This window comes from Gopherus evgoodei, chromosome 2 (genome assembly GCF_007399415.2).
Source record: "Gopherus evgoodei ecotype Sinaloan lineage chromosome 2, rGopEvg1_v1.p, whole genome shotgun sequence".
NCBI lineage: Eukaryota > Metazoa > Chordata > Testudines > Testudinidae > Gopherus > Gopherus evgoodei.
Genome location: NC_044323.1, coordinates 5,766,929 through 5,782,513, shown reverse-complemented (window position 1 = coordinate 5,782,513; position 15,585 = coordinate 5,766,929). Strand labels below are relative to the sequence as shown.

General features: G+C 46.3%; 1 protein-coding gene across 1 annotated transcript in view; it reads left to right on the top strand.

The window, feature by feature from the left end:
- WNT9A (Wnt family member 9A) overlaps window positions 1-13,757 on the top strand; it is a 65,416-nt gene extending 51,659 nt beyond the window's left edge. Inside the window, exon 4 of the mRNA XM_030549288.1 lies at window positions 11,579-13,757. Coding sequence (XP_030405148.1) covers window positions 11,579-12,052 — 474 coding nt within the window. The 3' untranslated portion in view covers window positions 12,053-13,757. The remainder of the gene's footprint in view (window positions 1-11,578) is intronic.
- The last annotated feature ends 1,828 nt before the right edge of the window (window positions 13,758-15,585 follow it).

The window sequence follows — 15,585 nt, the reverse complement described above, 5'->3', positions numbered from 1 at the left end:
TATCTAAGGTACGTGTAGGATCTATTACTGTAGTATCTGAGCATCTCCCAGTCTTTAATGTAGCTATCACCTCACAACACTTGTATGAGGTGTTATGCCCATTTTACAGATTGGAAAGCTGGTGACTTGCCCAGGGTCACGTAGGAAGTCTATGGCTGAGCAGGAATTCAACTTCAGTCTCCAAGTCCCAGGCTAGGGCCCTAAACACTGGGCCACAACTGTTCACACTAGGGGTTGCCCTGGCTTAAAGGCATCAGTTTAGTTAAACCAGTGTAGACCAGATGGATCAGTGCTGTGCACATAGAGCCTGCTTTGGGTTGGCTTGGGGTGGGCAAGAAGACTCCTTCCTCCAATAGCTTGCCTTAGGAGATAGACCACCAAAAATTGTGCTGCACCTTTAACAGATTGTTCCAGTGCTGGTCCATGCTTGGGGGTGGAGGTGGAGAGCTTCTGGGTGGGGCTTTCTCCACTTCTCAGCAGCATGGATTGCCCCCTCCCACTCTGCACATTACTCCCCAGTCCTGGCAGAATGTATAATGAATGCCCCGAGATACAGCAGAAGGGAACTGGGCTGGCAACAAACTCTAGCCTCTTTCCAGTCAACAGAGCAACTTCTCCACGGACAGAAGCTATCAAACGCACCATGTAGCTCTAGGTGGCATTATTCTGTCACTCCATTTAAAAAAACAAAAATCCTAGTTTGTCTCTTGGTAGAAGTTCTGACTTCACTTTTTGACACCCTCGATGAGTCAACTAAGTTCCCGCAACTGCTGAACTCATTACTGAGCCGGTTATGCCCGTTCGGCCTTGCAAAGTGCTTCCCATATGACCTCAATTGCTAATGAAAAGGCAAGCTTGTCTGGCATGAGGATGAGGTAATTAGACTTCAGACCTCTCCAGCATCCTCTTTTATTGTGAAGCATGAGCTCTGAATAGCCCACTTATTAAAAAAGCAATTTCCCTTCCTCTGCCAAATCTACTCAAGCTCACTCAGCTGTTCTCCCCACCCACCACCCCCCGCCGAAGGAAGTCAACTCAGTAAAGCTCTATGGCTGGCAGCGAAGTGGAAGCCGCTCAGTTCTATTACAAAGTGAGGCTGGACGCTCTTCCACCACCCTCTTCACTCCCACTTTGGCAACCCATTAATGAAAAGTCAGAATGTTAGAGCACTCAATTAGTTCCACTGGGCTTGAGTAAGTGATGTTTTAATTAAATTTTGTCCATGTTTCTCAGCAAAGTATCATTAAACATGACTTTGCAACTCTCTCTCTGGAGCATTGCTAAATTCCTGTAATCCCACAAAGGCCTGACCTTTTTCCTGAGGCATGTTTGGTCAAGCATGCTTTACTAGTCTGAGGGGCACTACTAGAGGGGATGCAGCTAGCCGAGGAGGACCATTGTTCCCAGCCTCTTCTCCCTGCCTCCCAATGAGCTGAAGGGTGCAGGACTGTGGGTGATGGTCAGCTGCCTCTGCTTGGAATGTGGTGCATTCAAAGGCCTGTTCCACCATGGAGGATGAGGGTGTAGAGAGCAAAGGAGGCAGAAGAAATAGCAAAGCCGTGAATTCTCCCTGACCAGTCTCTTTAGACAATAAATCTATAAGAACTTGTTCCCCCTCATGCAGTAATTTTAAGTTTTCCTCAATTTATTTTGGAGTAACCTGAAAGGCCAGTTGAGGGGTTTTGGCCTGGTGAGATTATATATGACTGCTAAAGGCTTGTTTCCCAAGCCAGCCACTGTAAGGCTATAAAATGGATCCAGCTTATTTCAGGTCTCTGCATCACTTCCCCCCCACCCCAGCTCATGTTTGTAAGGGCAGGAATGGGTGGGAGAATCCTACTAGAGCAGTGGCTCCCAAACTGTGGGGCATATCCCCTAGGGGGCATGGAAGGAACTGGGGGGGGGGGCAGGTGGGTGGCAAGAGATCAGGGCAGGAGCACCACCCTGGCCTCAGCCCCTAGCCACGGTTCAGTTCCTGGCCCCAGACCAGCCCACTTGTGGCCCCAGCCTTGGCCCAGTTACCCGTGTCCATGCAGACCCACCCCAAAGAGCTGTGGCCCTGTTCCTGGGGGGTGCACAGTCAGTGTAAGGGTGGGGGTGCATGACCATGAGAAGTTTGGGGGACTGCTGTACTAGAGGAAGCAGTTTTAGCAGCAGGTCACCATTTCCCCTTGAGGCCCACAGGGTTCATCAGACCCCAGTTGGTAACAACTAAGGATAGCTGTGCTTTGGCTTTCAGCATGAGGGGTGTGGGTGGGCCCCATTGTAACTGCCAAAAAAGAGGAATTGGGTCAGTATCAGAAGAGAGCTCTAGGACTGAATGGTTGGGCTGGTCAGCTCTCCTGCCCCTGGAGGTGCCCTCTCCATATCAGGCATGCGGTGGAAGTCTAGCCTGTCCCTCTATGGGGTACTGTCCCCGGCCCTGATCACTGGAGCATCTGTCTGACCAGACTGCATTTTGAGGGGGCGAAGTGCTAATGTCCCCATATGTAAGATAACTGAGGCGGAGAGACTAAATGACATATCGAAGGTCACATAGGACATCTGATAGAACCAGGGCTCCCACAACCCAGATCGCTGCATAATCCTTTTTTCTACCTGTCTGTATTCCCTGCAGACAAGGAGATTTCATCTCCAGAGCTGTCAGGCAGGGCTTCTAATGCTAAACACAAACAAGGATATGTAATGCCTTGACTTGTTGAAAGCAGGGATCATGAGACACGAGCATGTTGCATATCCAAATCTTTAGGGGTACATATGGCTGCAAATTGTACCTGCATTTTTCCATCCACAACAAATCGCTCATGCAAAATACTGGCATCTGGAGGGCTAATTACCTGACCTATACCTACAAATCAAACTGCTAGCAAGGCAACTGCAGGCAGAAAGATACAAGCACACATTTTCTTTTTTCCAGGTTCAGATTTGCCTTGCAAAAAACATTCTGAAAAGGAAGGCCTGAAAATGAACTTGCCACTGGAATTCTTTCCAAGTTATCCCATCAGGAAAAGTACTTAGCTCTTACATAGTGCTTTTTCCTCTTCAGAAGTGCTTACAAAAGTTAACCAAACCAGGAAGAATCTTGAAGCTAAACTTTCCCTGCAAAACACAGCTTTAAAGCTGGGTTGTGTTCTTCTAAGTCTCAAATTGAATGTGTTTGGATTTTTGTTTTTTAAAAAAGAGGGGGGGAACGGATGCAGTTATTATTTCTAGAATGACCATCTAAAGGGAGGTTCTGTACTGTTAGCATATACTGCTTGGATTTTCCTTTCCCTGCTCTGAACACAAGTCTGAATCTGCACCTGGAAAAAAATGAGGAGCAGGTTATTGATCTGAGTTAAGGGAGCTGCAGGGTGGGCTCGAAGAATAAAACTGTCTATGAATTCCCATGACTGTGTCTAGCTCCTGAGTTTAGACAATTCCAGGAACTGGCTTAAAACCACTGAACGGTTGATTGCCTAGTGGGGGGTGAATGGGGATCTGTGCTCACTGTTTCAGCTAAAACTGAGAGTGTTTGCAGAGTGTCCCAAACTGATTTATTTAATTTTTTAGACTGGGCTTAGCTGGCTACCAAGCACAGGCTACAGTTGCTGCTGTTGTTGGGAAGGATTATGGTGCTGCACTGCATAGTGATGCTCTGCTGTGATCCCTCTCCCCGAGTATGTTGGAAGTGGGGGTCCTCCAGTGCTGGCTAATCAGTTTGGCTTTGATCTGTTCACAGAGCAACAGAGATGCTCTAAAGTCTTGAAGTGTTGTACCCTAATCAACTTCTCGTGCATCCTTAAAGGAGATTAAGTGAGACACAGAGTTGATACTGGCAAGTGACCCGCAACCACACACTGCAGAGGAAGGCAAAAGTCCCAGGGCAACTCCAGTCTGAGCTGGGAGAAAATTCCTCCCTGATCCCACATAGGGTGATCAGTTAGACCCTGAGCATGTGGGCAAGAACCAGCCAGCCGAGCACTGGAGAGAGAATGCTCTGCCACCTCTGCCCTGCCCAGTGTCCCATCTCCAGCTATGACTATCTCTGATTTAGAGGAAGGAGATGAAGCTCTATTAAACTTCTTTTTGTCTCTTCTCCCCGCCCCCTACCAAACAAGTAAATCCAGTGGTGTTGAAGGCAGCATGGTCAAGTGGGTGAAGCAAAGGCCTGGGCATAGAGTGGCTGGGCTTCTGTTCCTGGTTTTGCTCTGAGCTGCTGTGTGAACGTGCATCACTGTAGTGTCACAGCTGAAATTTCTGATGTAAAAGGACCCCAGTGATAGATGCAAGATCAGAGTAAGTCTGTGTGCGGGATGCGGGCAAAGCGGGTGACTCAGGGCTCCCCAGGGCTTCCGCTCGACTAGCTAGTATGTATGAAGCATTCTCCAGCACCACACAGACCTGTCCACCAGCAGATGCTCTCTCCTGGCCACCTCTCACGGTGTGGCGAGACCTCTAAACAGTCCTTTTCCATAGAAGGCTTCCATGAGCAGCTGAATTGTGACTGATGGCAGTGAGGGAGGGTGGCTGCAGGAGGAAGCTCACTAGGATTTTCACTGTAGCCACCTTCTAAGCTTCTTGAGTCTTCATAAACCCCAGAAGAGGCGTTTTTATGAAGAGCTCAGTATGTGTCCCTGTTATGCGCCGGCAGTGTAAATGCACCGTTCTGGAACAGAGGAACTGGTGTGCTCGTTAAAAGCAGGGGAGTGGAAACTTGATGCTCACTTCCACCCTGTGCCAGGGCTGAGTAGTTCTGGCTGTGGGTAACCGTGGGGCTGGCAGGGAGATCAGGACAGTGTTGCCAGGTTTGTCTGGTGGTTTTAAGACTTATGGCTCATAAACTGCCATGTTCCTTCTCCAACAGCCCCCACCCCCATCAAACAAAAAACCTCCCCCAGACATAATAAATCTCCTCCCACCTTTGGGCACTGCAGTGAAGGCTTGCAGCCTGTGTACAGTACTTTGCACTTGCCTGTCCTCTAGGGGGCACCCTGGAGTCTTGCATTTCCTCAAGTGCCACTGGCAGAGAGATGAGCCAAGGTGGTCAAATTTGACCATCAGACAGGATGGACAGAGTGTCATAACAAGCATTTTTGAAATGGCTCTAAATACAGCTGGCATGGCCACCTTCTTATACAGGATCCTAGGCACCAGCCGAGTCAACAGTGAGGTGCTGCCGGAGGTAGATCATTTCACACACTGGGTAGTTTGCCGGAGCACTAGGGAGTGGGTTGTAGGAGCGAGGAGGAGAACCAGCAGCCTCAGGAGTTTGATCCAGGAGCATGAAGTGACTGCAGTGCGGACCTTATGAAGTCTCTCTTGTTGGCTTTGCCTGGCACTCTGGTGGTCTGGGCATGAAGTCAGGCATAAGGACTTGTTTCAGTTTTCACTGGGGAGTGGGATGCAGGGGGAGAACCAGTTTGTGACTGCAGAAGAGCAAGCATAGGGTCTCTTAGTGTTTTGAAATGTGTTCTGTGCGCTCTTGTCTAACATTGTGGGATTTCTTGCAGAGTTGGCTAGACAGTTTGGCACATAGCATGTAACAGCTTCTAACCAAGCTGGCCCAGCTGAGCACTGTAAGCAGTAACACATCGCTCTCTGTAACCCGTCACTTGTTTGAATGCTACTGTGTATTATTGGATTGCATTTGAGAAGGTCTTGGCTGTCACAGGAATGAAGTGTGACCGTTAGCTGGGGTTTACTTAAGGCCGTATGATGCAGAGCATCTTTCTAAAAATGACTGTGTAATATCAGGATTGGGCTGAGCCCCAGCTCCCAAGTCCATGACCTATTGCAAATTTGCATGTGGTGCTTGGGATTCATGCTGCCAAGTAACTAAGAACCCGTTGGTTGGGGAAATGGATTTGAGCCAGTCATCTGCTGTTGTGGGACTGGAACGTAGGCTGACACCATAATGGGTGGGAGGGGGATGTGAAGGTGGATTTCAAGATACTGAATAAAGCCAGATGGCCCAAAGGAAGAGTGCTCCGCAGTGGTACCTTTACGGGAGGGAGCTTATAAAACACACTGTTCTGCTTTGCTATTTTAAGGGATGGTTATAGGTTGTCCGTTTAGGGTAAAAACAGTCTCTCTAACGGAAAATGTGGCATTGGCGTTATTGCCCTCTGGGTGTGGGGAAGAACTAGAACTATATAAAAATATAATATTACAATCCATGAAAAGTACAGGCTGCCCATGACTGTCCAATTAAGGTGCCCACTTGATTTTCCCAGTAGCCACAAAGAAGTTGCAGGGTTCAACCCCTCTGTGGAGAGGGGTGGGTGAAGGAGCAGGTTAGTGAGCCCTTTCTAAGATGGATGAGCTCCAATAATAGGAAGTCTCTCTGGGACAGTTTGGTAAATAATGCCTTCAAATTGGCCCAAATCCTCCGCTTGTGTAAATCAGTCAGTGGAGCAATGGCACTTTGTTCCAGCTGAGAACTTGGCCCTTATTCTTCTCTCCTTGCATTCACCTAGCACCCAGCCCCCTCCTGGCATCCTCTGTTAAACCAGGCCACTCATGCAGCAGCACCTGCATCTTGCCATCTTCCCCCCACCCCATCTCCTATGAAAACACATTCCTTCCATTGCCCAAGCCCTACTCCTTCTGAGCTCTGAATTATTTTGACGTGCAGGAAGTAAGAACAACCCATGTACAAATTAAAGCTGTAACAGGAAGAACACCCTAGTTTGACAGGTGTGCATACACCTTGGAAATAGATCCTTTCTGTCTTTCCCCTCCCTCCCAGCCCTGTTTAGAAATCATATTCTGCATCCGATGTCTCCGTTCTCTGACCTCTGCCTTTCTGTTGCAACGGAATGTGATGGTGGAAGATTGGGACACTAGAGTAAAGAAATAAAACAAAACTTTCCTCCAGGCCAAACGCTACCCTTGCTCCCCTACAGAAGTCAGTAGGCTTAAACAAGGGAAGAATCTGACACAAAACCCCCTATACAAAGGTGTCCATTTTGGTTTCAATTTACAGGGCTTCTACAATCACAGAATATCAGGGCTGGAAGGGACCTCAGGAAGTCATCTAGTCCAACCCCCTGCTCAAAGCAGGACCAATTCCCAACTAAATCTAAGCCTCTTTCTCCTTCCCACCCCCAACTTTAAGTTTGAAGGACTCAGGTGGAACTGCCCCTCCCTTGCGGGGATTGAAATCATGCAATTGTGGCCTCTTTCGAAAGCAGTTGGTTTCCCCTTCTCCCCTAGGGTTGTGACCCACTGGGTAGAGCAATGGACTCCAACTGAGGAGACTGGGTTGTTCCTGGTTCTGCCAATGGCCTGCTGAGCGACTTGGATAAGTAATTTCACGTCTCTGCCCCAGTTTCCCCATCTCTACAGTGGGGATGATGATGATGATCCTGACCTTTTGGTCACAAGATTGTATAGACTCGCGCTCTAACTTACTATGTGGGACGAGGAGCCGAGATTTGCCCAACTAGCATGCCCTGGAGGGGAGTGGGAGATGAAAGGGAGACCAAAAACCACAAAAGAGGCGAGGCAAGGCAAGTCACTGGTGCATTGAAGTCTTCAGCAGACCTGCATGGCAAGCTCATGGCTCTGCCACTCAGTCATAGACCCTTTGCAAACTAGTGGCCTTTGATTCTTGGCCTCACTGGCCGTCGCGCTCTTGGTCAGATCCTACCCCTGGAAGAACCAGAAGAGCTTAAACTGTGGTTCTACTGTGGAGTGGAGGCCAAACACCATATAGGCCAGTGTTTCTCTAATGCGGCCACCAGAGGCTTTTCTTCTGGCCACAGCTGAGGCTGTGATAGGGAGGGCAAAGTGGTTTCCTCTTTCTCCCTCCCCCTGCTTTCCTGCCTTAGTGTTGGTTGCTGGGGCTGCCAGGAGGGGTTGCCCCTGCTCCCCCGGAGTCACCTGAGGCACTGCGCTGGTGGAGCAGGCAGCTAGTGAGTCTCCCACTTTTCCAGGGGCAGTGGGGTTCAGGCTTTGGGTTTCTGCTCAGGAGCCAGCAGGACAGGGGGCTCTGGCTTTGGGCTCTGGCCTCAGGGCTTCGGGCTCCAGCTCTCGCTAACTCCCCCACCCCATCTCCCCTGGCCCTCCCCCAGGGCTTAATTTGTCCCCAGGCTTGCCAGGGCTGAATAAGTCTGCTTTGAGAAGTGATACTTGTATGTTTGCTAATATCGCTTCTCAAAGCAGACTTACTGGTGAGCAATAAATAAAATAGAATGATTTTGATGTGTGTACTTTGATTTTTTTCCCCTAAAGCTAATTTAATGTTTTTAGGAGAAAAAGGGAGGGAGTGACCACCAGGGAGAGTTGGTGGCCACACTCTGAGCCCACCAAAAAAATTGTCCTGAGAACCCCTGGTGTAGGCCCTGTGTATCCTGCATCCCACTAAGATCTATAGTGGGCCTCTCTGTGCTATGGGATAGGAATGGAGGTTCTCATCACGATGGCTCTTTCCACATGACCGCAATGTGCATAGAGAACAAGTAGCTGACTCCATTAATATGTCTCTTATATGAAGCCACCGGCTTCTGGATTAAAGGCAAGGCCTTTGTTCCTACCCCACTCAACTTCCTCATAGTTCCCGCTATTTGGGATCACTCAGACTGAGGCTTGGACCCATGGGCCTCTTACACCAACTGGATTTTGAGATAACACCATTGAGGTCTGTGGAGTACCATATGCTGTATAATTGGGAGGGACTCTGACCTGCACAGGTAACGACATAGCCTGGTGACAATGCAGAATTGCTTCTGAAGGTTCTAGGTTTTTCATGACATGATCCTTGCCTGTAGCATTGGCTATGGGAATTAACAACCCCATGTGCTGATTAGGGCTGGGTGAAACCTTTTTTGCAATGCAAATTGCTGATTTGGGTTGACCGAAACATTTTGCCAATTGGTGTCTCTTTTGGAAAATCCCTTCTGTCATAAACAGATAGCTAAGGGTTAATGTCTCTTTCACCTGAAGCACCTGACCAGAGGACCAATCAGGAAACCGGATTTTTTCAACTTTGGGTGGAGGGAAGTTTGTGTCTGAGTCTTTGTTTTCTGTCTGCCTGCTTTCTCTGAGCTTTGGAGAAGTAGTTCTGTTTTCTAATCTTCTGTTTCTAAGTGTAAGGACAAAGAGATCAGATAGTAAGTTATATGGTTTCTTTTCTTTTGGTATTTGCATGAATATAAGTGCAGGAGTGCTTTGATTTGTATTCTTTTTGAATAAGGCTGTTTATTCAATATTCTTTTAAGCAATTGACCCTGTATTGTGTCACCTTAATACAGAGAGACCATTTGTATGTATTTTTCTTTCTTTTTATATAAAGCTTTCTTTTAAGACCTGTTGGAGTTTTTTCTTTACTTCAGGGAAATTGAGTCTGTACTCACCAGGGAATTGGTGGGAGGAAGAAATCAGGGGAGATCTGTGTGTGTGGAATTTGCTAGCCTGATTTTGCATTTCCTCTGGGTGAAGAGGAAAGTGCTTTTGTTTCCAGGACTGGAAACGGAGAGGGGGAGTCACTCTGTTTGGATTCACAGAGCTTGTGTCTGTGTATCTCTCCAGGAGCACCTGGAGGGGGGAAGGGAAAAAGGATTATTTCCCTTTGTTGTGAGACTCAAGGGATTTGGGTCTTGGGGTCCCCAGGGAAGGTTTTTCAGGGGGACCAGAGTGCCCCAAAACACTCTAATTTTTTGGGTGGTGGCAGCAAGTACCAGGTCCAAGCTGGTAGCTAAGCTTGGAGGTTTTCATGCTAACCCCCATATTTTGGACGCTAAGGTCCAAATCTGGGACTAAGGTTATGACACCTTCGGGAAAGGGGGCAGGTTCAGCAATCTTGAAATGGTTCATTTAGTCAATTCCGCAACCCAGCCCAGTGGTTAACAGTTTCGAATTCTGACTATAGAGTGGGGATTCAAATTGGGTCTTGCATCCCACGTGAATGCCTTAACCACTGGGCTCTTGGGTATCGGGATGGGGGACATCCCCTGTGAATCTAGCCCTTTGCTTCCTTCCCCCCAATTTTTGGTTTCAGCTTGACTTGAAGCAAACTTTAACTGTCAGTGAACCAAAAAATCAGTTATTCCCCCAACTCTGTGGCTGACAGCGAGATCATTGTGTTCACATAGACGAATGTATTCCATCCTTTCCCATCTGAACCTCTCCTTTTCGAGAGCCAAGAACAAAGGGACGTCCTGCAGTTTCATAGCAAATTACGGCATGGTTCATTAAGCCTGCACTTGGCCTGTAAGCAGTGATACTTTGTGAGAACATATGCGCTCATGACCTCTTGCTGTAAGTTTTGGCACCTCTTTGGATGAGCTGTCGACCTCTAAAATAGGATCATGAACTGAAAGGAACCCTCTGACGTTAGTTGTATGCAAAGGTGTTCTGTTGACGCACTCACCTGACTGGTGTCTGTATGCTATCGGCATCTGCTCGCTTAAGTCTGAACTGCTCAGCTGTGTTTCCATAGGTGCTGCCTGCTAATGCGGGTTTCTGTGCACTCAAGTGATGAGGATCCTATCCTTCTGGAGTAGGAAGGCTGTGGCAGAGGCAGAATTCCAGTCGTGAAGTTTTGAGTGGCCTCAGCATGGAGCGTAATGAGAAGGCTACAGATTTTACATCTCATGCTTCAAAACACAGTAACTTGTTCTCCGTATGCTCGTCCTGAGAACAGGACACTGCACTAGGTCTTAAATCCTTCCAGAACCTCGTGCCTACCAGTAGGACAGAGTGTGTAGCATGGTCTGAAACCTAGTGAGCTGCTTCTCTGGTGTTCCCAGATGCTGCCAATTTGGGCTGTCTGTCTCAAAGTGGGCATTGTCGCACTAAAATTACTGTAAATAACACATCTGAAATTGGCACTATAGGCTCAAACTCTTTTGAAGTGTAGCCCTCAACTCCTGTAGGTGCTCCCCCTCTATTCATGATTGCTTATCTCCCTGTGATTAGATGGTAGAAAGTGATTTAGCTGTCTCTAATGCAATGTAGTTACTGGAAATGGAGGAAAGCCTGCACAATGTGACCATCAAGTGATGTGCAAACCACTGGTGGTCTGTGGACCACCACTGTAGAAAAACTGAACTCTGACCCAACAGAGGGCTACTAGAGATACGAATCTAAGACTTGTAACAAAGGATTACATTTAACCCACCCAAATGAAAAGTCTTAGAAATACTTTTTTTGCTTAGCCATTGGTAGCTTCTGGTAACTTACCTCGGAAGGGTGAATTGTAACAATAAACAAGGTGAACATTATAGTAACCATAAATACAGGAATGATTCTACTGCAATATACAACTCCCGATTCATCCCAGCTTCAAAAATCTACTTGTGCAAATATAATGGGTAACAAACTCCAGGTTAGTACCACAGGATCGCTAACCACTTCAGATATTCATTGCAACTCCCCTGGGAGACCAGGGAAACCGAGATACAGAAGTTAAATGACTTGGCTAAAATTAGTGAGAGAGAGCCAGGAAAAGAACTGTTCCTGCTCTAGCCAGGAGATCAGTTTTTGCATTGCCTTGATTTCCTTATTTCACAGGGTAGACTGTCTGTTTGCGCTGTGGTTAAATTTCTCCTGCTCCCATAAGTGCCTCTATTAGGCTTTGTTCTTCTAATTGCAGGTCATCAAAGCTGGTGTGGAGACTACTTGTAAGTGCCATGGTGTGTCCGGATCCTGCACTGTCCGAACCTGTTGGCGGCAGCTCTCTCCGTTCCATGAGATCGGCAAGCAGCTGAAGCAGAAATATGAGACATCACTCAAAGTGGGCAGCACCACGAACGAGGCCACAGGGGAAGGGGACATCTCGCCACCCAAGAAATCCACCTCTGGCCACAGCGATCAAATCCCAAGGACTACAGATCTTGTCTATATTGACGATTCCCCTAGTTTCTGCCTGATGAGCAGGTATTCGCCTGGGACTTCAGGAAGGAAATGTTACAAGGACAAGAACTGCGAGAGCATTTGCTGCGGCCGAGGTCACAACACACAGAGCAGGGTGGTCACACGGCCGTGCCAGTGCCAGGTTCGCTGGTGCTGCTACGTAGAGTGCAAGCAGTGTACTCAAAGAGAAGAAGTGTATACCTGCAAAGACTAACGCATGCTCTATCTAACGGAGATCCTTGGTGGTGGGAGATTGATCTAGGAGAACTACACATGGAGACAAACAGGGTTTGACTGACATTCTAGGATCTGAAAGCTATGTTGAGACATAAGCACTTTGTAGGGTACAGGTGACCCAGCTGTGTCGCTTTTTTTTGTTTGTTTTTGGTTTTTTTTTCTGTAGACTGAATTTTAACCATGAGGTCCAATCGTGTGGAAATAAGTGCCTGTCACATTAGGGTTAGGTACCAGTAGACCCTCACCAAAGCCATCCATGAACCCGTCAGCTTGATAGATCACTCACTTCTCTTGAGGTTTTGATTATTTCACCCATCCAGACTGTCCAGACAGCCAAGCAAACGAATGAGATAAACTGACTTAGGATCTTTTTTGCCTTGAAACGTTGTGGCTCCCTAAAGATAGGGGGTGGGTTAAGCGTAGAGCACCAATTGTTCCTCTAGTGCAATTTCTGCAGATCTAGCCTAAAAAGCTCTGACAAAGGGCTACCCTCAGATGAGTCTGTTTTTTTGTGTGTGTTTTTTGTGTTTTTTTGTTTTTTTTGGATCCATGAACATAGCTTCAGCAATGTTGGGGTCCCTCCAGCTTGCCATGTTGCAGACAACAAAAAGATTTGGAAGAGTTCTAAGCCCCCCCTGCCCCCCTTCAGCCTGATTGGACACTCATCTTCACATGTTCGTCAGATGCAGGTTTTTTTAGCACGATCACTGTCTTAATTTAAAAAATAAAACCACTAGAAGACCTTTCACTTTTCGTTTTGTATAGGGTTAATTTCTTTCATCTCTTGGTGATTAGAATCACCCTGTGGCAGCTGCTTCAAAAACCCAAATGAGGACTCTTTAGCTTTATCTAGGCTGAATTCAAATATGTATTTTTTTTTTGATAGTTGGCATATGACCATATCAATTCCGTTGCCTCTTGGAAGGCAAGGCTGACTTGATGCTCATGTTGAATAGCAGCCATTCTGGACTGGATCGGAACTTTTTTGAGGAAAAGGTTTTATTTTACTAGTCAGCATTCCATTTATTCTAGAACATGGCACAAGCTAAATGTAGACCCTATGACCTTAAGCTTTTTTTAACCACTAGATTGAGAACCATATTTTTAAAGGTAACAAACCATGGGATTCCAAATGCCTAATCAACATATGGTTCTACCCAAGGGTGGACAGAGAAAGAGAAAAGCCAAATGCAATGGCAGAGAGCTCCAATGCTGTGAACTAATGACAACCGCCATTTTTTTTTAAAGAGGATATGTACAATGTAGTACTTGATGTGGCAGTGTTCTTTGGTCATATAACACTGCTGGGATCAGAAGCGGCTGGTAAATGCCTTAACAAAGCTTTCTAAGGAAACACTGGAGAGTGGAGGGCTTTTGGGGGCGGGGGGAGGGGAGGGAGCAGTCTTTGTCCAGTAGTAATAGTGATTGTCGCTAGTTTATAACCCATATCTGGCTTTCAAAGGAGGAAGGCTGACTGGCAAAAAAAAATTTCTTTTCAAGGAAAAGTAGATGGTTGGTTGCATAACGAGCCATATGACCTTCCAAGAGGGACTATCATTGGAGCATCTTCTCAAATAGTAGCCACTAATATTTAAGCTGTTCATGTGCATCTACTGGGAGAGGATCTCCTTTTTTTTTTTTTTTTTTCCTAATGAACAGATAACTGCAGTCCAGCCTGGCCTGTTGGCATACTTTCTTCTGAGTGGGTGAGTGGTGGGGTGGGGAAGAGTGTGGGAGGGAAGGTGTTTTTCCCTTTTAAAAAAAATAGCTTTACAATCCTGCAAGGCAAAACACAGTAGCGCTTTTTTTGTACACTTCTGGAGATTGGGTGCACTGGGGAGGGTGATGGGGGCGGGGGGGGAGACAGTTCTGGGGCACCACCTGTCATTTCTGGTGACTCTGCATAGCAAATGCACATCGACGCATTGAATGCAAGGTATAAGGAGGATTCTGCGGCTTCTGCCAGATGCACCAGTTCGAAAGTCGCACACAAGCAGTTTACCTGGTGGTTTGTGTTTTTAAATAGACTGAACAGAAACATATTAGTCAGTGTGGATATATATGCATAACTATATATAAATATTGAATGAACACTTATTTATTGTAAAGCCTTTCAGAAGGACCTTGTGGTTTCAATGTGGTATTATGTCCAATCTCTCTCTCTCTCTCAGATGCAAACTCATTGCAGTAATTTTTTCATATCCTTTTTCTTTTTCCCAAAGGGGCTTAAATCCGTATCCAAATATACCCTAAACCTGAGAAATTTTAGATCTGAGCTGCTGGGTCCAGACCCCTATCTACAATCCTAAAAAGCGGGAAAGTTACATGCTGGATTTCATTTATTTTTTTTTTGTAACTGAGGCCTGACTTTTCCCCTCCTTTTTAACCTGTGTATCCATCTGCATTGTCCTGTTGGGGGTAACACCATGCTTTCATCAATGCCAGAGGACAATGAGGCCCTAGATATGTATGGAGAGGGTGTGGAATTGACATCGAGTTTGGGGGTTGTAGATGGGACGCATCAAATAGGGTAGCTTGCACATGGCCTAGATTTCCAAGCAATGCGTTTGCCAATGGCGAGAGAGAGGCTGGGCAATAAGGCAAACTAAACGATCACAGAGAGGTAAAAGGCAAAGAGTGAATGAACTACTGAGGGAAAGAGCTCTTCCGTGTATTATAATTCACGCACTGAAGCCTGGATGCTTTCTGTAAGTATTTAAAAACAAATTGTATTTATGTTAATTTGGATATATTACTTTCCTGTTATATGTTGTAAATAGTAAGGTTTATTCTCCTGTGGTCAAGCAAAACTATAAATAATTAAAATAGTAGCGAGGCACATGCATTAAATGTATAGGCAGTGTATAAAATATACTAACACCCTGAAATCAGGAGAACTGGCCTTTTTGACCTAAGGAGGTATAACATACACACTTGTGGTGGGTTTTTTTAAATTCCAGGGTTTTCCAATGTTTGCCTTATTTTTGGAAAACAAATGGATTCGGGGGTATGTAGGGGGGAAATTAGGTCTCTCTCTTATGGGAAAGTCCTATAGAACTTAATTAGGATGGATCCAGTAGTGTCTTTACAGAAATTCTTCTGAACTCTAAAGAGAATTTAATAGTTCCTAACCCTTCTCTGTAGGTTTTTTTTTAAATGATCTTATGGAACTTGTCAGAGAATTATATCCCTGCTGCTCTATAGGGTAGCTCAAAAAAAAGCTGTATAGGACATAAAGATAAGGTTTTTAGAGCAACCTCTAGAGAATCTATTGGCTTCATCCATATTAAGTTCTACTTTTCCATAAGGGCTGGTTTTGCTGTCACTTATGCCAATGCCAGTGTAACTCCATTGCAATGACTCATTCTATAAAACTGGTATGAGAGCGGAATTGGACCCTGTCTCTGCCATGGTGCCATTTTAAAAGGAAAGCAAAGTTTTAAGCTTTTTTCTTGCTAAAATGGACCCTTGCAGCAGATATAACTGGAGAGGGACGGCAAGGTGTGTGTA